The 27271-nt window shown below is 37.3% G+C and overlaps 2 protein-coding genes across 2 annotated transcripts in view; one reads left to right on the top strand and one right to left on the bottom strand.

The window, feature by feature from the left end:
• Positions 1-27271, top strand: part of LOC134675442 (uncharacterized) — a 241098-nt gene that overhangs the window by 11582 nt on the left and 202245 nt on the right. The window lies entirely within an intron of this gene.
• LOC134675404 (zinc finger protein GLI4) overlaps positions 1-27271 on the bottom strand; it is a 78021-nt gene that overhangs the window by 6186 nt on the left and 44564 nt on the right. The window contains exons 3-13 of the mRNA XM_063533610.1: positions 8147-8239; positions 7353-7556; positions 6958-7132; positions 6262-6405; positions 5503-5665; positions 4800-4994; positions 4197-4361; positions 3414-3531; positions 2850-3025; positions 2326-2424; positions 1354-1513 (exon numbers count right to left, since the gene is read on the bottom strand). Coding sequence (XP_063389680.1) covers positions 1354-1513; positions 2326-2424; positions 2850-3025; positions 3414-3531; positions 4197-4361; positions 4800-4994; positions 5503-5665; positions 6262-6405; positions 6958-7132; positions 7353-7556; positions 8147-8239 — 1692 coding nt within the window. The remainder of the gene's footprint in view (positions 1-1353; positions 1514-2325; positions 2425-2849; positions 3026-3413; positions 3532-4196; positions 4362-4799; positions 4995-5502; positions 5666-6261; positions 6406-6957; positions 7133-7352; positions 7557-8146; positions 8240-27271) is intronic.

Raw genomic sequence — 27271 nt, 5'->3', positions numbered from 1 at the left:
CCGCCGTGATGCAGTGGACTCGGTTTTGCTTTTCAAAATTATTCACTCGGTACTAGACGCCCCTACTTTGCTTCAAAAAATAGGTTTCAGAGTTCCGCGAAGACGAGAGCGCCAGTGTCGCAAAAAAGACCTTTTCTCTATTCCTCGCAGTCGGACTTGTTATGCTGGTAATGCGTTTATTAAGCGTGTTTGTAAACTATTTAATAATAATGAAAAACTCACACACGTGGATATATTTAACTGTACAACTACTTTACTGAAAAAAGCATTCACATGATATAAGGTGCATAAATAATACCTAATAAGCATGTTTTTCTAATAATTAAGGTATATATCTTTGCCTGTTTATTTTACCAAAAAAATTGTAATTTACTTTTCTTTCTAGATGTTAAACTTCATGTAGGTACACAAGCTCACAGCTATCTGTTTAAAGCATTGTAAAAAACGTTTTGCATTTATATACGATTTTTTTGTTGTATTTAAAGGTGCATTTTATTTACCAATAACAAATAAAGTGGTGATGTTAAACTTCATGTAGGTACACAAGCTCACAGCTATCTGTTTAAAGCATTGTAAAAAACGTTTTGCATTTATATACGATTTTTTTGTTGTATTTAAAGGTGCATTGGCTACGTATTTCTGATATGTTAATTAAGGAAACTATAGGTCTATTTACTGCTGCTCAATCTATTGATTAATGTTAATGAATGACTGTTTGTTTCTCAATAAAAAAAAAAAAAAAAAAAAAAAAAAAAAAAAAAAAAAAAAAAAAAAAAAAAAAAAAAAAAAAAATTCTTTAATCGATTTAACTCTTATCAAGGCTGATATTGAACTTCAAACATGTGTTTTTGATTTGGTTTTTAAATTGTCAGTCAGGAAAAGGATTAAAGGGGCCCACAGATTACCAGTTCGCTGGACGATATCAGCCTGTCAGTTAAACCAAAAGGTGACACAACAAACAGGCTTCCGAACAACTGACAGGCTGATATCGTCCGGCGAACAGGTAATCAGAACAGGCGAGTCCGTTTATGTTGTTAGAGCTAATTAAGTTTTCAAGAGTAGATATCAACGTCACTATAAATAGGTCTGAAGCTACAGCTAGATTAGGGCTAACAGGACCTTCTTTATATCCACATACTACACAGCAATATCAACCAGAATGTACAAAATACAAAACTAGAACTCTCACTTTCGAAAATAAATTTTGTCCCACCTTAACCCATAAAACATGAACCATTGAGCTCACTAGACTGTGCTTGAAAGGCTTAAAGCATGGAACAGCCCTAATCTTAACGCGCTCTAACAATTTAATGATACAGCACTGGCAAAACACATTTAATTTAATTTCCTTACCTCCTCCTAAGTCAACGCCATGCCCCGGCGGCATGAGGCGATTTACCGCCATCTTGTTTTGCAAGCGAGGCATGTGGTGGTGCCGCGGCTCGCCGATGGCTACCATGGCGCGCAGCATCAGAGGCAGCTGGCCTACTTCACCCACCACCTCTTGTTCCACCTGGAAATAAATCACATTATCACAATTTAAGAGCATGGCTCTTGTCGGTGGAGTATGCGCCAGTTTTCACGGTCTTCGGCCAGGTTCTTTAGGTCCCTGTAAGACACGACATTTGCTTTTGCTTTTAGTTGTTGTGTATAGTTTGCTCGTGGTTTTCCTCTTCCTCTCCTAGCTTGGATTTTGCCTTCTAATATAGTTTTAAAGAAAGTGTCGTGTCTTATCAAGTGACTTATCATTTTGCGTCGTCTATTTTCTATGGTCCTCAGTAGGTTTCTCTTCTCTCCAACGATTTGCAGCACTTCAAATCACAGTACTTGATATATTGTACTTTGAATATATCCTCCTAAGGCTCAAGCTCCTATCTATAGTACTTCTTCAGTTCGATGAAATTTAAACCATATTCAATTGGAACGAGTTGTTCTTTTGTATCGTTAAATTTTCTAACAAATAAAAATCAATTTTATTCCCTCCACTATAGGTTCAAATTTCAGTGGGAAATTTTGGATTTTTCGTTTGTATGGCAGGGTCTTAAGGTTGAAGTGCAGTAAGGACGTTTCCATCTGAAATTCCAACAGAAATTCTGATAGAAACGTCCCTATTGCAGATGAAGTATAAGGACCCTTCCCTGATGGAAAGCCACATAATTAGAAGTGGGAAATAACAGCCACAGTCTAATCTAAACTGACTGACTGTCTAAAATGATCGTACACTATCCTCAATAATGAATGAACGACGAAGAAATGACGATGATGAAAACAAAAACTTGGAAATAGTTAATCAAGAGATTTAAGTCATAGATTTGAGTCTTTTACCTCTCCGTCTAGCCTGAAGTAAGGAGCGCCATTTTCGTCACTGAAGCCACCCAAGCCAGAACCGCCGAAGTCCAAGTCTCCGCCACATTGAGCTGATAACTGTAAGAAAACAGTAATCTTCATAAAATAGAAGCACAATTTACCACCATGTCCTGGTACTTGGCGGATCGATAAACTGTTTAACTTCTAGAGTAATCTCTGTCTTTTTAAAACCCTCTTTCTTCTTACTACTTCTACTTCCTCCTACTCTAACTTCCTAAGGTTGCCCCGCCATTTTGGTCAGGTCACTAATTGTCAGTTGTAATTCGTGCAAGGTAGGGTAATATATGAGTTAACCTAATAGAAGCCTTACCCCGCCGTAAACTGGATGGTTTTTAGCAAAAATGTGTCAACCCACATTGATTTTGCAATAAAATGTCAACTTTAAGCGTCAATTTTTTGAGTTGACATCTTATTGCAAAATTAATGTGGGTTGACACATTTTTGCTAAACACCATCCAACTGGGAATGGAGTCTTGACATACCTGATGCGCTGGAGTATGCAGCCCATGCGGTAGCGGGGACGCGGGGCTCTCGCTCTTGACGGAGGCCGAGGAAGTGTGCCCGCGGATTCCAATGGGGACTCCGCCCTCTTCGGAGCGTGGGGAAGAGCCTGCTCCTCCGCCACCTGACTCAGCGGAATCGTCGCCACGACTGCAACCTGGAATGGAGAAAGTTTGAAAGGTATAGTCGCGAACGGTGTAGAACACATCTTATTCAATGAATCATTGCTATCGCTAGTTGTACGTTAGTATTTTGAATGGTGAATTTTGTTAATTGTGTACCTATTATTTAAACAGATCTGGAAAGTGTTCTAAAAACATCTAAAATACGATGCCTACCTTTTATGAATTATTTTCTCTTTGCAGAAGCAAACATTATTAACTCTTTGCTAGGTAGAAGCCTAGTTCAGTTCTTAAGGTAGCAAAATAAAGATCATGGTTATCTTTATTTTGCTAACTCTTTTGTCCAACCTTGGACGAAAAGAGAAACCAAAACAGAAGAATTTATGACAAATTCTACGCAACGTATAATTGTTAAATACTTACCTTTGTGTTTCTTACTGGCATAGAACTCGGCACCGTGAACAGTCTTCACGTGTTTTCTGAGAGACGACGGGTCGGTATACCGCTTTGTGCAGCCAGGCGCCTTACATACATAAGGTTTCTGAAAATAAATACGTAAAATTTAGTACATCGGATAATAAACAAATACCTAGGAACGCCGAACACACTGAAAGAGGTATTTAACAACCTGAAAACACTGTTAGGTTTTGTAGAGGAGCTGGGGTGGATAGAGTAGCGCTACCTCTTTTTTTCACGCAAAATAGGCACAATGGATGTCGAGTTGCGGAAAAGGCCCTAAAAAACTAACTAACTAACTAGTACATCGGATCTGCAGCGACATAGTTAACATTGACAATATAGACTAAGGGTCGGTTGCACCAAACCGCCTGTCACTGTTAAAATGTTTTAGCTAAACTTTATTGTATTGGAAAATTCATAGTTCACTGCTAATTCTCGTTGAGTAGCCCGTAAATTGTAGTTATGTACAACTGGCACAAAATAACATACTCAAATGAGTTGGAGATTTAGAAGAATCTAATCAGATCTAAGTCCAAAAGAACAAAAAAAAATTATTGCCACACCTTAACATAACAGAAAGCAGAAATAAAACTAGAAATACAAAATAAACTTAAACTTATCAACTAAACTTAACATAAAACTTGAGAAGTTAAACTTATTAACTTAACAAGGGGCTAACAATTAGGTATGGTTGAATTAAGTTATTGTTGTTTCTGGTAAATATTTTGAGTAGATTTTAGAACTTACCTCATTACTATGTGTTCTGTTCTGATGCTTCGCTCTATCGCTTGCGTTGGAGAACGCCTTGGCGCAGCCCGGGTATTCGCAGGTGTAGGGTTTTTCACCCGTGTGACTTCTGAGATGGGTCTTCAAGTTCTCGAGACGGGAGTATGCTTTACAGCAGCCTTCGAACTGGAAAGGCATTAACAAAATGTATTATTATTGAGTTGTGAAACTAGTTAGACTGTATGTATTTGTGAAAGTTTGTGTTTTGCTCAACCCATAATCATTCAGCACTGGGACTAGGTATAGGTAGGGCTAACATAGGTTTTTACAGGTAAAATTTCCGATACATATGTTTTTTTTCGTTGAATTCAATATAAATACTCATATTTATTTTACAATTTAATGTACCACTCAAATGGATTTATCAAAATAAAAGAAATGATCGTAACTAGAAAACAGTCCAAATAGATGATATAATGAAATATCTATGAATTTAATGATATACTAGAAATAATCTATTGCCTAATACGTTATTAGGTTTTGGTCCGTATGACCTAACTGACATAATATCCCGTATTAGATTCCTCAAAACAAAAATGACGATTTTTTTTTTAAAAGACTTACTGTGCACTTATGTGGCTTCTCCCCAGTGTGCCTCCTCATATGCACAACCAGCATGTACTGCGCCTTAAACGGCTTCTCGTCTCTTGAGCAGCCGACCCAGCGGCACACGAACGCCTTCTTGCTCGCGTGGATATGGTCCGTGTTGATATGCTTTACTAGGTCGTCTTGCGTGGGAAACTCTAGTTTACAGTCCACCTGGAAGGATAAACGGATTATTAAATCTAAGTCCTGTCATAAATCCTGATGAGCGATAAAGATTAGGCCCTTTAGCGAGTGCCTATCTTACTCTTGCCACTAGCTGCTGCGTTTGCTCACCTCGCGATTAAGTGCCAGCGAGGTATAAGTACATGACATATCAATGCAGTGTTATGGTATTTCACGTTGCTTACCAGTTAACACACATTTGTGTAAAATCTTTTTTTTCTACGTACGTGGGTACCTACAGCTCAGTGCTCACACCAGCCCCGGAACCTCTATTGAAATTCACAAGGCTTCACGTTTAATCTTTCTGAAGCATTTTACGAAGTGTCCAAGAAGTACTTGTTCTTGAAAGCCTATTCTTGTTGCGTACGCTATGAACACCACGTCTATCGTGCGCTGCGCATCGTCATCATTCTGAACCTTGTGGCAATGCACGAAGGTTGATATTGGGCTATAGCAGCGCGCGTCAGTTGACGTGTTTGGTGGTTAAAGAGTTACTTACCCAATGACAGTTAGTCTCGATGAAATCTCCGGGTTCGTCTTTCGAGTCGAGTCCGTCATGGACCGTGCTCTCCGCGGCGGCCGATAGCGGCTTGTTGCTGTGATGGTTGTCTCGATGCATCAGGCTCTGTGGCGACTTCCGCTGTGTCATGCCTGATGAAGCACTGTAAAAACAGAAGATGGGATTAATTACATTGCTTTAGCTAGTGAATTTGCATTGAAACGCTATCTAAAGTATGTATTGGTGTCAGTAGAATAGTACCATAGTCCTACTAGAAGTGTGGGAGAAGGCGGAAAAGTCAGAACGTGGTCAGAACAATTATTGAGTAAAAAATCCTATGGTTTTTCTCTTGTCATCGAGCAATTTAAGTCATAAAGACTGTTACTCATAAAATACTGATGGCCGATTATGTGGCTTTCGCGAGTGCAACCCTATGGTCGGTGTTGCAGATGGTATAGCATAAGTTGCGTTCCCGCACACGAGTCGATACTTGAAGTCGCGTTAGATCTATGGAGTGCGCGAGAACGCATCTCATGCTAAACCGACAGATCACTATAGCGTGGCCTGGACTAACAAATGAGTATCGCGCCATTGCTGGCGTGATACATCACGGAAGTTTTTTACGAATATTGTTCATAAGTGGTTTTAAAATAAATAGGTATGTATATATTTGTTTCATTTCAGATTTTTGGAATCCATATTTGTGTTAGTGTGTATTTGTGTAAGATGAACACGTCATTAGTATCTTCAATAACTTACCTATCGGCCTCCATGATGCTAGTGACTTCAGGCTGCTGCGGCGGTTGTTGCAGATGATGAGGAGGGGACCCGTCCATGCCCAGGCCCTGTCGGATGTCCACGGGAGTCCCCATCAGGAGCTGCGTGGGCGATGATATGTGGGATCTGTTGAATTACGAAAAGTTAAAATCAGTTATCAATTATAACCACTATAATTATAAGCTTCGACAAAACAAGTAGCTTTATTTAGACTAAGATTTACGAGCCAAAGTATATACAATCCCTTCTTCGTCGTAATGTTGTTAAATGCCCGAGGTCCGCTTTTTGATATTTACTCCTTCACTCCGGTCTTCTTCATCCTAGTTTTTAAGACCACTGGCACGTATATCATTAAAACATCCAGCCAACACTTTTTGAGCTTTCTCCCTTCCCAAGAACCTGTCTATCTTAGCTTTTCGAACGGTTAAGCAGCACTACACCTTCCAGAATATTACACTGTAGATATTCAAATTAATTAACTGCATACTGCCTATCATGTATGCTCTAGGGCCTAGCCAAGGTAATAATCGCACATCGACACACGTCAAACGATAAGAAAAAATGTTTCGGGATGATGTCACGAAAAGTCACATGAATAGTTCCATACATTATTTAAGTTACGACTGGCGTTTTCTATCAACGATTCATCTTCGTTAGACCCCTACGACAGTATCTTACCTGTGTATCCCGGCCACCAGGTGCGCATGGGCTGCGTGATGCGCGGCCGCCGCCGCCGCCTGCTGGTGCGCAGGATCCAGTAGTACTCCGCCCGCCAGCACGCCGCCGCCGCCTCGCGCCAGCAGCTGTTGCGCCAGCGACGCGTGAGACAGCGACAGGGCGGGGGATATCGCGCCTGGAATTCAGGAAATTAATATGTTCATTTAGATTAATCGTTAAGGTAACAATTTCAATTCTGACTTAAATAATACTTTTCGGCATCCAGCCACTCCAAGGGTTATACAAGTATGAACTGACAGTTTGATGGAAAGAAACAGTTGCCGCCTTTTAATCATGTCGTTCAGCTATAAAAACTTCTGTTTCATATATGGGTATATAAATTCAACATTGCTCACCAGCACTAAGATGGCCATAGCTGCCAGTAGAAGCAGCCGAAGGCGCCCTAACAGCCAAGCTTGCCGGCGACGCCCTGATCACCGCCGCCAAGTCTAATGACTCCGCGGAGTAAGGGCTCCAGGAGACTGCTCGTTTGCGGTTAGCGGAGGCCCCTATCGCGCCGCCGGATAACCTGAGGCGCGTTGGGGAGGCTATTCTTGATCCTGGAAGGAGAAAACATGTTTAAATCTTTGCACGCCATGCAGTTGTTGCGCCAAACATGCTTTAAGGCCTAGTCTGTCAAGTGTTAAACTTCATGTTTTCCACTGCTGTTTAATGGCTCCTCTACACGATGGGCCAGCGCCGGCCACTCCAAAGGACGCAGCCATGCGGTAGAATGAGATAGTAATATTACTTGCTCTCTCTAACGCATAAACGCGTCCCTTGGAGTGGCCGGCGTTAGCCCATCGTGTAAGAGGAGCCATAAAAAAGCGAAGTAATTTTATTATGTTGCATTGCAAGAGCCTCCAAAAATCCCTTTGCCTAAAAAAGCACGCATATGTGACGCTAAACACAAAATTGTAGTACCCATATTATTGCGAAATATTTTTACGATATCTTAAGGATGACTCACGCTAGACCGGGCCGGAGCTTCCGGCGCTTCGTTTTCTATGGAAAGCACCACGTGATCACCGATCAGCCGTCATAGAAAATGACATGACTGACGCCTCGGCCCGGGCACGGTCTAGCGCGAGTCATCCTTTACCCGTACTTCTTCTCATTATTCACCGAAGAAACTTAAGTATGAGCATACCTTCTAAACTAAGTTGAAAGTCCTGGCTGGCCAGCGTGCTGCCAGCGTGTAGTTCCGGGTGAAGACTCCGAGCCGCGCTCAAATACTCTAACCCTGAAGCAAACAAAATATTACATCAGTTATTACCTATTTGTATTATTAGTTCCTTTATTCATCATTCTTCTTAGGCTAGGTTTTTATAATATTAATATAAAAGTAAAATATAAAAACACTTACAAAACAATATAAAATACATATAAACACATTATAAAAAACTTAACCTAGGGTGCCGCCAGCAGCGGGGCAAGGCCCAAGCTACCGGTGGTCAGGGCTGCAGAGAGAGGAACCTTTATTTGTGTTATTAGTTATTATTTGTGCTAATAAACATTTCTTATTCTTGTTCAGTATTTGTGATGTTCATATTCATATCCATTTCATATTCCTTTAATCCATTGTTCTCATGCTCATCAGTACAATAGGTCTTACATTTTAGTCTTCGTAGGTGCATGACACCCTGCGAATAGGGCATACAATACAGGACATGTTACTTAATAACTAAACTTAATACATTCAAACTAAATTCAAACACTAGAGAATTACCTAATTGATATCAATTAATTTTACCTATATAAGAAAAAAAATCCACTGGTTCCGTGGTATGGTACCCTAAGGTACCTTTAAGGATTACTCACGTTAGACCGGGCCGTCTCCGGCGATCACGCGACGCTTTCCATAGAAAAGGAAGCTCCGGCCCGGATACGGTCCGGTCTAACGTGAGTCATCCTTTATGGCGGTTTGCACTTAAGTATACGCTATTATTAATGACGCTCCAAACAAACAAACAAGAGCACATAAAGATAGTATTCTGGTTAACATTATGTAAACTGTCACTGGGGCATGTATTAATATATCTAAATAATAAACCAGAAACACTAGCGCAGAATGATCGTATTATCCATTTAGACTGTATATTCCGCCATTATTAAGTCATCCCATTACCATAATGTCAGTATTGGTATCAATTTACGACGCTAAGCGGCCAATAAAATACAATGTGAAACCAAATATGGCTGTATAATGTTTAGAACTCAATTATTTTGAGTCAACAATGCGATATTAAGACCTAAGTTGGTGATATTCATGGATAAATGTATCGATTAAGTCAAAATGGTCACACGTGGCGCCTATAATATTGAGTCATGAGATGAGCAATCATAATGGGCCATTTTGTATGGAAATTTTATACACAATAATCCATTTTTATGCTCTTCAGTGTAATATGTTGCAGATATGTTACGACAATGCTTATAGAGACATATAGACATCCCAAACAACAACATACATACTAAATATTAACGTACATAATTTATCTGTGAAGTGGACATTCTTGCGCGGTTAACTTACTACTTCTGTGGGTTTTCATGAATAAATAAATATGTAATTAAAGTCAAACTATACCATACATCTACGTAACTCAATAATAAGACAAATATCCCTTTTTAACTCATTGATTCTAAGCTCCTGTCACTCCTAATTATAGACTGTCAATAATTTAGCATAAAAATGCAGTGTGTCCTATAATTCTTAATAATTTTAAAGGTTTTCGACCTTGTTTCGCATACAATAAGGATGAAATTTGAACTCAATGGCGTAGAAAAGACTTGACAGGTTAACAGCTTAGGCTAGTTCGCCTAACTCACAGATCACTTAGGCACTATACGACGCATATATTAAGATGATTTGCACTCCCAACACATTGGTGTTCGCATACTAGGTACAAAATCCTAATTTTAGCTGCTTTTAAAACCTGTACGCATTTAAATATAAAATAGGTTCCTATCAACAAAATAGAGTTTTAAGGCTAAACATGGGATCTTGTAAAATAAAATGTCGTGGGATTTAGTAGGTATAGTATTAAATTTTATTAAAGCACTACCTAATTAATAATATGATGCAGCATCTATATGTACCTCGCATAAGTAATTTTGGACAGTTTTAACAAATGTATCGTAAAATAGTATGAAGTTTTTAATACACGAAAGCTAACATTTTTGCCACAAAGTGCGTGGTCGTCGCTTATTTCTACACATATTTCGCACATAGCCAATATGTGACCTTACACGGGTAACCGCGGTAAAGGCACCTTATGACGGTCAGCGCTTGCGTCGCGTAGAACCGTATAAATATTGCAGCGTAACGTAACGACTCAGGGTGGTAATTCCACCTGTCCAATTTTTTTGTCCAATGTCAGTGCGTCTCACTCTCTCATTAAAGCAAAACGTGAGATGCAATACACACTGGACAAAGAAATTGGATAGGTGGAACACCACCCTTATTAATGAATAATTGTAAGCGCCAAACGCCATAAAGTACCTTTACACGCGAAACGTCACATATTAGAATGCGGTGTCTTTGAGAAGTAGTTAATGGTCTTACCTAAGGCTAGTCGAGATTGAGATGTCATCGTTTAAACCTATTTGAATATAAACTGCCCACTTAAAGCTTCACGCTTCACGCTCAAGGGGTGCCATTAGCTGGTATTTTGTAGAAGTAATATAGGTATAAATACTTGTTCTTTTGCAAGATATGTTTCATATATAAGGCTAGTCTAAAAACCTCTATGGTACTACATAATTAAGTAATGATGATGATTATCTAGACGGGTATTCTTATGGAACTAAGTCTTTCTGAACATCTGCGACTTATTTTTTTTACTATTTGACAAGTTTTTGATTTATACGGTTCGTGGTCAGCCTTTTAGTGTTTTTGTTTTTTACTTATGCCCAATCTTTCCTATTTATACTTATTAGGTATACATAAAGATAATACAAGCAAATTATGTTTAAAATTACTCATGTGTGTATTTTCCAAGCATATCTGCTTCACATGGTCTCAAAAAAAGCCTACATGTAAAATTTAAAAAAATTGCAAGTAATCATCCCTGTTATTTGAAAGCAATCAGAATACTCATAGACCAAGTATTTCACGCCGCATCTTTAATCCGAGTCATAAATATTAGGTGACGTTTACCAGTTCTCGGGAGCTGACCTCCAAGTCCAAAAATGGCACAATACCACTTACTACGACAAGGTGTTAACTGCCAACTGTCTTCAAAATATTTAGGACTTTGTTGGAATAAATTGTGACCATTAATTCGCAGTGTCGCGCTCGGGTGACCAAGGTTTTATTGTGAATACAGCCAAAGCCGCATAGGACCTTGTTGGGTGTCACCCATTAATCGAGTTTGGGTTACATTGTAAATTTTTCGGATGGGAACACAGTTGCGGCCAATTTAATGCGGTCGTGTTAGTTTAAATGGATGAATTAAAAATGGGTGGGTGAATAATAAAAATGATATGGTAATTTAATCGGCTGCCAATACGGTAGACTTAGGGTTTAAAATATTAAATAAAAATAATTCAGCCTCAGCACAGGCCTCCTCTCATACGCAGAGAGGGCTTGGGCTATAGTCCCCACGCCAGCCTAATGCGAATTGGCGGTTCACATACATCTTTGAATTTCTTCGCAGATGTGTTTATAATATTTTAATCAGAAAAATATCTGAAGCCTTATAATCAGAAATATCAAATTGAAAGGAATTTTATGATTATATACATCTAAAGGAAAAGAAACATGGCTAAATTACAAACAGGTTTATTTCCTATAGAGAATAATAAAAAAACTGAGAACCGTAATACAATCGATTCTATGTCGTGAACGCAGCGTTAACAATCTTTAAGGCGCCGTTTTATGATCAATTGCTCCCAATACCACGATACACTTTAATTGGATTCCTTCGTAATTGTAGAAGTCCATTTATAATCGATCACGAACATCGAAACCCGTAGAGTCACCACATCCGCTATAAAACTCGCATAAAAATATTAATCTCTCGCTCAGAAACATTCACGACTCATCGCCACTAAAATTAGTAGTGTCTAATAAACAAACCAATTTGAAATTAACCTGTCAGCGAGCTGATATATTTGGCTCGTTACCAGTCATTTTCGTTACTTCTAAACGAAATCAATTCGACCCGAGAGCGTAAACATATCGCCGAAAACATAACATTTTCGGTTATTCATCAACCCGAACCGAACTTTCGACGCGGGGGCGTCATTTTGGCCACGAATTTCCATAATAATAACTTATTATATTATACCTCGAAAAACAAACACGCATCGCTTTAAGAAAAAAAGGTAAAAAACGGTTTGATTTGTTAATCACGTTCCTTTGCTGGTGTTCTGAGCGGCCCCGAAATAATAGGTTTGCGGTGAGAGGCGCGAGCGACCGCCAATTTAGCGAAAATCGCCAACAAACCCTTACCCACGTAACGCATGTGGTCTCCTTTTGACGCGCCGCTCGACTTCCAAACATTTTTATGTCTTCATTTTCTATGAGAACCGAAAACGCTGCCTTTTTGAGGAAAAAAGGTAAAAAAATCGATCGATCGGAACCGAAGTCCGTTTCGAATTCCATTAGCCTGGTCACCCTGGCGACATTGGTGTAACCGCGCGCAAAAACCTCATCCTTTAAGTTCTTTTTTCGAATAGTCGAACGTGTTTTGTCCAAATGTGATATGACTGACGTATAAATTTTTATCAACGTTGATTGGGCGTAAAATTAGTATCTCCGAGTTGAGGTTTGGTCACGTTTAGCGTTAAAATATGGATGTGAATAGCTTTGTTAGGGCCGACATTGTAGCAGGGGCTTTAAGTTATGTTAGGTCGACGGCGAGATGAAGGCGTTACGAGCGGAATTCGTAATGTCGACGTATTTTTTATGACCGCGCCTTTTAAATATTCAAAGGGGGTTATAAATTGATATTCGAGCCGCTTAATTGTAAGCATCGGATTATCTTTATAGTTAATTTATGGCTTCGCGCTAAAGAAGTAAGATTAGGGTGGGAAGACACACACAAAGGTTTTATCGATATCTATTGATAAAGATTAGGAACAGGTGAGATTTGATTTGTTTCGAATTTGAAAAAAAATATCACACTTCAAAATGTCCCTAGTACTGTCTCCTTTTTAGGGTTCCGTACCCAAAGGGTAAAAACGGGACCCTATTACTAAGACTCCGCTGTCCGTCTGTCCGTCCGTCCTTCCGTCTGTCTGTCACCAGGCTGTATCTCATGAACCGTGATAGCTAGGTAGTTGAAATTTTCACAGAGGATGTTTAATACCTGTATTTGAATTATGTATGTACTTATGAGTCACAGATACTCGAAATAAATGAATTTTAATTTAATTTAATATATCTGTTGCCTACCTATCTGTTACCTATAACAACAATTACTGAAAACAGAATTTAAGAAATATTTAAGTGGGGCTTTTCGTTTAGCGTTGTCATCTTCGTTAGCCCATAGAAAAATATAACTGTTCCAAATTTTAGGTATCTACGTCAAACGGTCTCTGAGAAAAACGCATTTAACTGATTTGCAAGACCGAAGTGATCCCATAAGTGTTCCGTGAACAATGTTTTGTACGGAACACTAAAAAACACTTTTTTAAATTAGAGGCAGCGATCTGACGAAAGTCTTGGATTAATCACCAAGAAATATGCGCCTAAAAAGCAGTAAGATCTCACTATGAGCGAAGATTTAAAAAAGGTAATAACTAAAACAGTTTCACCTAAACCGAAAGCATTTATTATAACATCACGTGTCATAAACCGATTAGTTCGTTAGTAATTTGTTAGGTTGCAAAAAACCGCCTAACGAGGTTTTTATGAATCAGGTGCCCGGGCGCAACTATCACAAAAGGACGTAAAGCATATACGTTCCCAAATAAATACACCAATTTATACCTTAATGCGTTACAATAGAGTTGATAACTGTAAAGACTTCGGCTCAGCTTTGGTGTGATACGTCGTTTTGAGGTTTAGAGGTGAGTTTCAAGGAATTGGACTTAAAAAATAGATGTGGCTTTTTAAGTTTGAAGGAGTTGATATATTTCACGGCTGATGTGTTTTGTTAATAAGTAGTCGGTGATCGTTAAGTTTAGTGTTAGGTCAAAAGGTATTCCATATAGGTCAAGGTGTAACTGATACTTTGCTAACCATAAATTTTTAAGTACTGAAGAATGTTTTTAAAATACATTCTTTCACCGAAAAGTTCATTGGGAACTTTTGCTGTCAGGATAGTTTATTAGAATAGAATACATAATATCAAAACAATAAGTAGGTAGGTACAATCAAAGAATTAGGCACGTATGGAAAACTCGCGTAAAAACGTTTGTAAGTCATGGTACGACTTGAAATTTTTAGTTCTTTACGTGACCGGTAGAGGCACTGTACAATTACTCCATACATTTTCCTTAACTTTCTCACTATCGACTGTCATTCACGGAACTCATGGTAGAGCTACAGTACCATTTTGTACATTGTCACAGTGACAATCAATATTAGAGTCGCTAGAGGGACCACATTATTGTCACTGTGATAAGATACGAAATGGTACTGAAATTAAGTTCCTTGATCAAATCTACTTAATCCATACTGTATATTAATATAATATATATATATAATATTATAAAGGCGAAAGGGTGTCTGTCTGTCTGTTACCTCTTCACGCTTAAGCTGCTGAACCCATTTAGTTGAAATTTGGTATAGATATAGTTTTAGTCCCGAGGAAGGACATAGGATAGTTTTTATGTCAGAAATAATCCCTGAAGAGAGTGCAAAGGGAGGTGGAATTGAAAGAGTTAATGAATTGCCTAATAATTGAAGTAAGCAATGCGCAAATTGAATGATTGCTATTAGCATTATCCAGGCGCTATACCTACTTTAGCTGCTGACACTAATTCCACGCAGACGAAGTCGCGGGCAAAAGCTAGTTTATAACATAATAATGCTATCTTCGCTTCTTCTATCACAAATACAAGTAATCATAATGTATTATCTCATTGAAGTGCTAAAAGAACTTTAAAATCAGTGCCAAATGACTCAAGCATCATGATAATAAATAAAATAAATAAAATAAAATAAAAATCATTTATTTCAGAAAACAAGTTCCATAATATGGTTAGTAACTCTTAACTTAACAACTATGTTAGTTTATTTGTAAAAAGACAGGAGAGAAAGAGCACAGAAAAATAGAACTAAAATTAAATTATAAAATAACAAGTACCTAACAACACAAAAATACACGCGACCACCCCCCTCTGTCGCCTCATGCATCCCATGGCCTCCTCATAACATGCAGATCCATGAAGCGGCCGAGGACGGGCGAATCCAACCTGTCCGCGATCATCTGCAGGATGCTGTTGCCGCTCCCTCGCACACGTCGTATGACGGACGCCGACTTTTTGCGTATTATCGCATAAAAATCGTCGACGGCCGCGTCGGCAAACATGCCCGACGCGCTGCAATAGCGAGGGAGCCGCAACAGGGCCCTGAATGCGTTATTGTATTGCACTCTTAGTGCATTGTACGCCCGCTTCGTAAAGCTGACCCATAGACCACTCGTGTAAAAACTTTGGCAGTACGCTCTAAAAAGAGATAGTTTTACAGGCACACTACAGCGAGTGAATCTATGAGCCAGCATATTGCCGCGAACGGACAATGACCTTCGCTCACGTTCTATATCCTTATCATCTTTAAGGTCTTCGGATAGCACATGGCCCAGATATTTAAATTCTGTCACTCGTTTTAACGGTACACTGTTTAAAAGAAGCGGTGGAATGTATTGTGGCAACCTGTTTCTACCTTTGAAAATCATGAACTCGCTTTTTTTCACGTTATACCTTAAGCCATGAGTATCCGCATACCTTTCACATATATTTATCAGCTTTTGCAGTCCATAGAAAGACGGACTGAGCAGCACCATATCGTCCGCATAACTTATATTATTTACGCTGATATTATCCAGGCGGCACCCGATATGCATGCTACTCAGCTCGCCAATCAGCTGATCAACATATAGGTTAAATAACCTTGGCGATGTTAACCCTCCCTGTCTTACCCCACAGCTGAGTGAATACTCGTCAGAATACACATTTGCCCACCTCACTTTGTTCTTTTGATTACCATACCAATATGAAAAAAGACTGACAACCTCAGGTGCCACGCCTGTCTCCCTTAACTTGTTCCAAAGTAGATCATAAGACACGAGATCAAAAGCTTTGGACAAGTCAAGGAAACATGCGTATATAGGCGATTTTCCATTGATATAGTAATCAACAGTGTGCTTCAGTGTTAGGATTGCGCATTCAGTACCTAATCCTTCTTGAAAACCAAACTGTGCATTGCATAGTTTTATATGTTGGCTAAGATGAACGTCCAGTATTTTATCCAACACTTTAGCAACCACTGTAGCAAGCGAGATGGGGCGATAGTTCGCTTTGTCGGAAATGTCACCTGTCGAGTTTTTTATCAGCGGTATCACAACAGTTTTCATAAGGTCACATGGTAAATATGAGTGGCGTAAACAAAATGTAAACAACATAGATAAAACTCTGCATAGATGCGGACCTGCGTGCTGTAGATGTTCTATACTTAGCCCATCGTGTCCTGGAGACTTACCCCTCTTCATGCACTTTATAACCCGGCCCACCATTGTACTTGTTATTTCAAAAACCGGACTCGTTGTAGTGTCCAATGGATTGAGCACCGCACATGACTTTAGGGGTGAGTCTACCTTAAAAAATTGCCCAAACATATTGGCAATGTTCACGGGATCGCAAGTACCATCAACACTAACAGGCAGAGATAATAAGTACATATATCTAACAGCATAATAACGTATTGACTAACTAGCCTTCCATCTCATTTGCACTTAAAACACACTTATATTTCCATCTCTTTTATTTTAAGGACTCCATAAGATTTATTCATAAAACCTTTGTTTTAAACTTTTTGCCTTTTCGAAGAAGCTTGCACTACCGAATTTAAATCATGTGCTTTTCAAAACGGCCTAAATGAAACCTAATCTATACTCGTATTTCAACTTTATGTCTTAGAATCTAAGGTTTACTTTCTATTGTATGTTTGGATTTTTTAACCGCTTTTTGAAGTAGTTTTTCTAAAGACTCGCGTTTAGATTATGATTTAATTTGGTTGGTCGAGTTAAGGTCAGTTATTAAAGACGGTTAAACTGGATATGCTGTTATAAACGGGGTATTCAGAGTTGATTGGGGTTTAAAGTTCATTTAGATGAATCTATAGGATTTGTTATTCAGTAATTAGGGGGAACGCAATGATAGTCATAGTATTTATTCGTGAACAATACAGGATTGTGTTTGAAAATACATTTTACACACACACTTAAAACTAAACAAAAACAAGTGAATCAACACTTTGGACTAAACAAAATCGAACATTTCATCTACAGTATAAAAACACCCTCTCAATAAAAAGGCATGCAATGCATGCAATATTGTATTGTAGGTAAATATTATGACCGCACAGTACAATTTTCACTCTAGCAGGACACCTAGGTACCTATTACCCTGTATTTATTGTTATTAATCCAATTTCCCACTTATTTCATAATATATACAGATATTTGTTCCTGAGTCATGGTTGTTTTCTATGTATTTAAGTATTTATATATTATATATATCGTTGCCAAAGTACCCACAACACAAGCCTTCTTGAGCTTACCGTGGGGCTTAGTCAATTTGTGTAAAAAATGTCCTATAATATTTATTTTTTTATATATTTTTCCCTGTGAGATCAACCGCAGCTATAAATAATAGTAAATCTATTTTAAACCTTCGTTAATTGTTAACTGCACTCTTAACGAGTAATTAAGATCAAAACAACCGGAAGGAACAGACAGACAGACATATGCGAGCAGCTTGTTGGTTTTGAGTTTCTTCTATAATTGCTATCTGCGTCCCGTTCTCACTAATCATGTTCTTCTTGTAAGATGGAGTGTAAATTACTATTGGAATTTACTTTAATTATGTATATATGTAGATATCTACTTTAACACTTTGTGTCACAATTTTTTATTAATTATACAATTTTTAGTAATAAAAGCGTGCAGTAGTGTATGGCTTATGATGACTAAAATAAGGGAAAACACTTTTTAGTTAATGTTGAGGATTTATGTAAATAGGTGGTTGGTAGGATGACCACCAGGACGAAAGGAGTTAAATAGAATATACTTATTATAGTTATTATGTTATTAGTAATGATGGGATTATGGTTTTTAGCGCTGTAAGTACAGCTAGTGGTAGTCATTATAGTTCGTTTTTTTTTTAGTATTAGAATTTTTTATGTATGATTGAAATTCACATCAAATCTTCCACAATATTAAGGAATTACGGAAACCGTGCAGCCGGCAACCTAATTAACACTCCACAAAGTACCCTCCCCTAATGAGGTGTTTCTACCCAAACTCCCTTCAAGGAAAGCATAAATCACTATATTTTTTAGTGTCTCCACCAATATTCACGAAGATTACCGAACGCGTTGGAGACTGACTACTTTAAACGGACCTCTGATGAAATAGTTATTACTAGGCTTAAAATATCGATATTATACTAAATCTATTCTTAAACACAATTCATTACGTACCTACCGTTTCGTTATATCGTTATTACCCATTTTTATTTTTAAATACCCATTTTTATTTTTAACTTTTCAAATCATTATAAGCAAAATTCATACCAGTATTAGTAACGTTACTAAACAATAACGTTATAACCAAAATCTATTCTATAAACCAAAAATAACTATAGGTTTATGAAATCTTCAACCGTTATACTAATGAGACGATGCCATTTTCTTCCTTTGTCCTGTTCTTTTACCGATTCTTTGTTACAAATATCAAGGGTCGAATTATACTTGATATTAACAGAGGCGTCAAAATGCTTTACGAACAGAAAGTCGGCTCTGAAACTTCTGCGAACGTTAACGCGTCGACACGTGTTTTTGCGCGAATATTTGCGCCCATGTGTCCATGCCCTTATTGAGTAGTTGTGACATATGGTTGTATATATTTACATTTGTTTAAAGGCGGTTTAAAAATAAATCGTTAAAGGTTAATCTTAGACTTGTATGAAACTAGTTAGACATGAAAATATATACGATTGCAGCTTTTACAATTGCAATGACAATTTAGTAAAATTTTAGGTCGTATAAAATTAGTCACTATTAAACACATATGTCCACACATACAACTTACATAGCCGTTGTGGAGTAGGTACTGTTCTTAAACATAGCTCTAAAACCACAATTTATTAATATGTACATATGAGGACGTGAGCGAAAAATTGATTTAGGTTATTATTTTTGATAATATTTCTGGTATTTTTTTATAACTTTTAAATTAAGTATATTTTATTAAATGGACTGTAGACACATTACATACTTACTTCAATATTGAAATTGAATCTACAGCTTGTTTAATTCACCTACAAATTGAATAAAGTGAGAAACACTTGATCAAAACTCTATCTGCGCTTGCGCCGACGTTAATTTAAACCAATCGGGCGCATCTATCATGTTCGATGACTGTTACGTAAAATTATTTGACAGTGACTAATCTTTGTCATCGCCCAGTTATTAATTGCTTTCTGTTGAGAAGTTGCATTGCATTTGGAATTGTATTACAAAGGAATAGAGATTATATTTAAATATCTTGTCTTTACAAGTTGATGCAATAAAAGATGATGTGATTGTTTTAGCGACTCTTGTTTATTTAAGATTGTGCGTGATTCATTAATTTCATTATCATTAAAATGTTTAATCGTTATTGTGTACTTTCTCCTTTCGAGGAACTCCTATAAAATGGCATAAGTATCGATATTTTCGATGAATATATTTAGTGCTACGCATTTAATGACTCATATAGAAATTTTTCGGCATATACATCTCTTAGTTTGGTTCGTAGATAATAAGTATCTAGATGTATTTGTTTTGTTATTAAAAACCATGTAAAACTAAGAAAACCATTTTAATATTAACAAACAGTTTCTTATCTGTATACTCTGGACCTATCTTCGCAGCTATTAATAAAAAACTTTATAAAATAGTTTTGTTTTTCCACCCACGGCTAACGAAGTGATTGGACAATTATATCGATTCCGCACGCCCCATCTCTGAATAATTATATTAAACCGAATGACATAACTACGATCCGTTGATCCGGTCTGTGATGTTAATATTATGTGAATTTTTCATTCAATGGGTTCTCAAGAAAATTATGAAAAGAGTGTATTGTTTGTCTTGGTGTCTTATTTTTTTAGAAGTACTGAGTTAGACCAAGAAAATTATTTATAGGTAAGTACGTCATAATTTCACCAAGTTTGACGTTTAAAATAACACTTGCACTGCATGGGCTATCAAAATCGCTGCAGACTTTTCTTGGTCTAGCTCTATCAATGTCAGATGTTCTTAAATTTAAGATATTCTTATTTCTCTTATTAACTTGTATAGAATTGCATCTGATATATTTTTGTGATAACAGCACGAGGATGCTAGGTTAGGATTCAAAACAGTCTTCCCACGGCAATCGGTATGCCAAATTTCCGGTTCTAAGAACGCTCAGCCTCTCTACTCGTATGTTTCCGGCACGATATAATCTTGATATCTACAATCCGTAAGCATTCCTACTAAATATCAAAAATTACAATAATCTTTACGTTAAGATGGTTTATAGTTTTGTAAGAATAATGTATAATCAGCCTTTTTATTAAGCCCATATGTTCCCTTTTTTCATTCAGAGCATTCTTTAATTTATAAAGCATCTCATCTGACGAAATATAAGGGTTATTTTTTAAGTTGTTCATCATATTACTAAAGTAGATAGATAAGTTTGATAATATATAATATCATATTTCCAATAACATTATTAAAAACAAATCTAACTCCAATATCTCACCGCGACTACAAAACAGTCATTACACTCGAACCCACACTTAAACATTGTTTAACATCAGTATAGATTACACTACTCAAAGAAATCTAACACTTATAGTTTCTCAAAGCTATTACATTCTCTATAAACAAGGGTAAAAAAACTCGAATCGAATTTCTAGGGACGCACAATTAACTGGCGTGGGCGGTGAGCGGCGCAAGTTATGAGTTGAAAGTGTTTATGGATGCGGGTGGTCCAATTTATAAGAATTCGCGGATTTAAAAATCTTTGGGCTATTCTCAATCTCATGACAGGATCACAGGATTGAGACCATTACGGGGTACTATAAACTTGGTATGAGTTGTTGGAATTTGGGTTTAGTCCACTGCATTTAGCACAGTTGGATAAACAATTAATGTTAGATGAATATAGGTATTTCAGTATTTGATCAATGCATGGCAACAATTAGTGTTAAACTGTTACCAGAGGTGGTCAATTTGCAACTTGTAAGTCAAAAAAGTTTATTATAATATTCGAATACACTAAACGCAAGTCATTTTGTAAAACCTCATCTTGCAATCGACATTTATTTTGTGTAGTATGTTTATTTCATTGTATTTAGTTCTCAAGTACTTTTGAGAACTGAATACTTCTAATGATAATGTTTTTTTTTGTGTTATAATTTAAAAAGAACACAAAATGTTAATAAAACTCGCAGTCACCCAATAGCTCAGTTATTAGGCAGCTTATTAAAATACTAACTTAATTAATACCTACATAAAAACTATCTGCCCACACCATAAGCACCAGCGTTTAATACCCTTCCACTTTCTCTCGCCACATCTCATGACTTGCACCAAAAGTGTAAGCCTACGCGAGATGGAACTCGTTTGAAAGATGTCTCAATCGGCCGGACCGGATCAATCCACAGATTGGACTGGTTCCTCAATTGAGAAATTATTGTAAACTATTGCTTTTTATACACTTAGTGTTTTAACAAACACTAATTATAATATCGATAATTTTATCGATATTAAAATATACCTACATTACATTGTAATTATGTATGTTATCCACAGATTAGACTGGTTCTTCAATTGTAAACTATTACTTTTATAAACTATTGTGATCTAGATAGTGTCTCTAGTGTTTTAACACTTAACAAACACTAATTACATATGATATCGATAATTTACATTACATATATCGTCCAGAGATTGGGCTGATTCTTTAATTGAGAAATTATTATAAACCATTGCTTTTTGTATACTTAGTGTTTTAACATAAACTAATTATACCGATAATTTACATTATATCAATCTAGTCTAGTTGTTTACTTTTTGATATGTTTATACATACCTATTATAAATTTAATACCCAGCCTAACATTTCTGCCTTTCAGGTGAGAGTGATTTCTTTAACGGTAAATAACCTTAAATAGACGATTCATTGAAATAAAGCATCCAGAACTAAACGGCTGACTATAAAGCGATAAAAATAAATAACACAATTTATTTATTATTTACACGGGCCAAAGAATTATCGGCATTAGTGGTTGCGCGATATATGCGCGAGCGCAGCGGGAACTTCGTCGGTCTCGTTCGTCACTGGCTGGGGAGGCTTTCAACACGAACTGAAAAAGAGCTTATAGGTAATAACGGTATTTTACTGTAACGTTATTTATATTAACTTGTAACGTTATCAAATTCAAGTGCTACGAAATGAATGTTACAATGCTAACGAAATAATATCGGTAGGTAATTAGTAATTGTTAACACTATGGTAACCTATAGGTATGCCTACGCTAAAATTATTACATTCATAAAACGTTACTCTAGATACAATTTGTTCATGTCCTAGTTAAGTAGGTACTTACAATGCCTAGTCACTATTAAACCCGACTACAGCATTTGAGGATGAGCAGTAACGTTATTGAAACGGTATTTCATTTTTGTTTCATATTATTTTGTTATTATTCTAATAATACAATGTGATATAAAGAAGAATATTTATTATGTAATTGCGATGTTTTGGGGTCAAACAATAGTACAAATGATTTTTGATGGTGTTTTTTATAACGTTATCAATACCGTTATAACGTTTTAACAGGAGGTAACGTATGTGCGCGCACACAACTTATTGGGTAGTTAGGACGTTTATTAAAGGGATGCTAGATGAATAATGGTCCCTGGAGCCTAGATAGCACTTATTTATAGTGCGTAATAAACTCACGAAGATATTGCTCGGTGTGATGAGTTGAGCAGAGTTTGCTAATAGTTTTTTATAGAGCTTTTTATTCTATTAAGACTAATTCTTAGGTGAATGCAATATTTTATTTGTGACATTTCAATTAAGGAATAAATATATTTAGCAGTTAATTGCCAAGGAAAACTTTGCTGTAGTTTCATCATCATCATCTCAGCCTATATACGTCCCACTGCTGGGCACAGGCCTCCTCTCGAGCGCGAGAGAGCTTGGGCTATAGTCCCCACGCTAGCCCAATGCGGATTAGGGACTTCACATACACCTTTGAATTTCTTCGCAGATGTATGCAGGTTTCCTCACGATGTTTTCCTTCACCGAAAAGCGACTGGTAAATATCAAATGATATTTCGTACATAAGTTCCGAAAAACTCATTGGTACGAGCCGGGGTTTGAACCCGCGACCTCCGGATTGCAAGTCGCACGCTCTTACCGCTAGGCCACCAGCGCTTCTTGCTGTAGTTTACCAGACAGAATTCAAACTATCGAACCGATAACTTACAATTTAAAAAAAATGGAGATTCAAGCTCTCGATAAGCTCACTAAAATATTTTTCAAACTCGAAGGCTAGGATGACTCCTGTCATCTCCATATAATTTAGGTATAACCTAAAAACGCCAAACTCGCAAAAATGTATTGAAATGACAATCCTACCTTCGAGTTTAAAATCATTGTAACACTATTATTTCTAGCTCCATTTATTGATTGCGTTATAGGAACTCATTAATATTTTCCCACACAATACCTTGGTTAAATTAGACACCATCTAATTACCTACGACCGCCAAACTAAGCGCTACCGTTACCCTCTACCTAATGGGTACAAGTTACCCAAAAAACTTGTTCAATTAAAGGCTCCGAACGAAATTAAGCCTTCTTCGTTTAAAATGCATTAATCCGATCACTTGTCATGCGCCCGCGCGTGCTCTCTCGCTCTAAAACCCGTTCCGGCCTCTCGCTCGCACGCTGACAAAGATTAAAAAGGATACGAGTTGACTTTCCTTTACATTTTTGGTCCCTGTTTTGACTGTTTTACCGCGTAATTTTATTTATCTAAATAAATAAAGATTTAAAAATATATGCGTAATTATAGACATATAAAATCATTATTAGGCCTTGTGCATCTTTACAGATGATTTAAGCAGCATCTATGACTTACTTATTATCTAGCGACAGGACATATAAAATAATGCTGATGTATTTTGATTTACTGATACATATTTATTAAATATTGATGATACTGCAAATTTTATCATCACCGCCTGGAAACATTTAACGTATATTTTACAACACCAATACAAACAGTCCTAGATTTTTTTTTATTGTTTTACAGCGTACACACATGTGAAAAACTGTTTAATCATATAAATTTTGGAAGCAGAACGGAATCTCAACATTAGGGAACCTATCGAAAAACGTAAAGGGGCCCACTGATTAACAGTCCGCCGGACGGTATCGGCCTATCAGTTAGAACAAAATTTTGACAGTTCCGAACAACTGACAGGCCGATACCGTCCGGCGGACTGTTAATCAGTGGGCCCCTTAAGACCAAGATTAAAATCCCCCATAAGCATTTGACAAAGGTTTGGTAAACAGTCAGAAACAAATTGAACCTGCCACGTTGATTTGACACTTCAAATGGAAATATATTTTCGGACAAGCGTTTTTTGCGCTTAAACGGTTGGCTTTGTGCAAAAAACCCGTTTGGGTCAGTGATTATAATTATAGAGATTTTAACGAGAAGAGTAAGCTTTACACGTATCTGTTAATTATTTGTATTATTTGGATTGTATGATCGATGTCCAGTAGGTACCTATAAAGGGGGCAGATTACCAGTTCGCCGGATGATATCAGCCTGTCAGTAGTTCGGAACTGTCGCCTATTGTCGCCGTTTAAGCGACAGGCTGATATCGTCCGGCGAATTGGTAATCTGTGGGTCCCTTAAAACTCCCTATCAGTTGTAGACAAATAATTACAATAGACTCCTATCTAAGACTACCTTTGTAATGAATGGAGATGATGACGTCTCCTCCCCTAGGTGTGGGAAGCATTGAATCCCTTCTCCGCTCCACTGGGTCAAAACCCCAGTATTACTACCCAACCAATACCCCAGTATTACTGGGGTATTGGTTGAGTAGAGATGAGATGACGTGCTGGAATCAACCAATAGTATTGGCTCTCTTCTCCGCTCCGATTACAACCATGCTAGGTTGATTCCCTCACGGGTCCTCTCATTTCCGCTCATATTCGCCTCAGTGGAAAGACAGCTTTAACCTGCTCAGACATATATTAGCTTAGCGCTGTATATTTTTAGTTTATCTAGAAAGACAATACAGACACAGATAGAACCATATAGGTAATATCTGCACAAAATATTATGTATATCCAAGTGAGTTGATGATGGCCAAAAAACTACAAAACATTAAAGTATATTTTGATACTTCCAAAAACCTTAACGATAAACTAATATGCCATTCTAAGTCCCCACTCTTTGGCATCTCTCTCACACAGTCGAAGCGCTTAACCTTTTTCCTTTTTCATTTTGGAAGTAACATGAACTCTCAATCTTGCGTTCAGTTTTTACGCTCGGTTTAACCAGACCTGGGCCTTAATATACGATTATCGAATAAATACATACACATATATCGATTCCGGTTCCTATAGTACCTTGATTTTGATTATAATTCGATGCATGAGTTTTATTGAAGGTCTTAGAAGCGTTTCGAAGAATATTTTTTATATCAGAACCGTGGAGGCATTTTACGGCTTTGGTAACGATTCTACAATGTTTCTGATTGGAATTAAACTGCCATTTTTATAAAGGTCGTCTACTTCATCGCGTATAACGTGCGCATTAAAAACGATAATTATGATATCATTACGTTCCTGATTGACAGCTGTTTTAATAACAACTTTATTTAAAATGTATATAAAAGTCGCTCCAAAAACCGGACAGCGAACATGGCTATTAACAATTTGGCCAGAAAAACTGTTTATGCATAATGAACGGGATCGGTGCGAACAGCTATATTAAAAAGGCAAACAGGAGTTGCAATACTAGTCATCCTTCAAGAGGCCTTATAGAGAAAATTGACGTTACACAATATCATGAAATCATTACTGAACCATCGAATATATTAATTTATACCTCGCATGAACTCGCGCTGCAACAAGAAAGAAAAGGGGTACAAATTGAGTGAAAAAGTGTCCCAATGAACCTTTAAATTGTTCTCTATACATGCCTTGAGAGTATCTGGCTCATCAGTGCCGATAACATCTGTCGTCGTCGCGTCATTACAATTTAAGACTTGTGTCTTTACTTACAGGGTGTAATTTACATTGTTTATATTTACGCTCATAGTTCCTTCACTACCGGGGCGCGGTAAGACTTGTGTATCCAGCGCGCTCATTTCAGAAACTACAACTCTATCACCGCCACTGGAAAGCTTGTTCTCGTTTGTATCATGATCAGGTTTTGATTCTGCATCAACCGCTGCATTTTCAACTTTATCTTCAAGAGTTACAGTATCTTTTTCATTGGGATTGCTCACTGAATGAGCACTTATTTGTTTTGAGAGGGTTTTATCGCGGCACGTAGGCCCGATTTGAATAAAAATACAATTTATATGTGTTGGACAGTTCGGTTAGCCGGTGTAGAGTTACGGAGCCGGTTCGGCTCCCAATTTGCTGGTGCATTTCTGAGTAAGTTATTAAGTTTCGGCTTGTCGCAGGTTTGCGAAATTTTGCAGTCGACTGAAGGAGGCAATGAAGTGGATCTATATATTTATATGTATATACGCTCTATAGCCACGATAAGGATCTGATCTGATAAGTTAATGTGAGTAGCGTGTTTGTTTTCTGATGCGCATAATATTATCATTTGAATAATGATACGATGGATAAGTTCATATCATCAGATTGTCAGGTGTTCAATAGTAATTTTAATGGCACTAATCTTTTAATGGGTCAATTAGAAAAGCATATATCCACTCCAAGTTAGCCTTATCTGAACTTACAAAAAGTAATTTAAGTATGCAATGCAAATAAGTTAATCATTAATATTCCTAACGCAAGCTG

This window comes from Cydia fagiglandana, chromosome 22 (assembly GCF_963556715.1).
Source record: "Cydia fagiglandana chromosome 22, ilCydFagi1.1, whole genome shotgun sequence".
Classification (NCBI taxonomy): Eukaryota; Metazoa; Arthropoda; class Insecta; order Lepidoptera; family Tortricidae; genus Cydia; species Cydia fagiglandana.
This window is presented reverse-complemented; position numbering and strand designations above follow the sequence as displayed.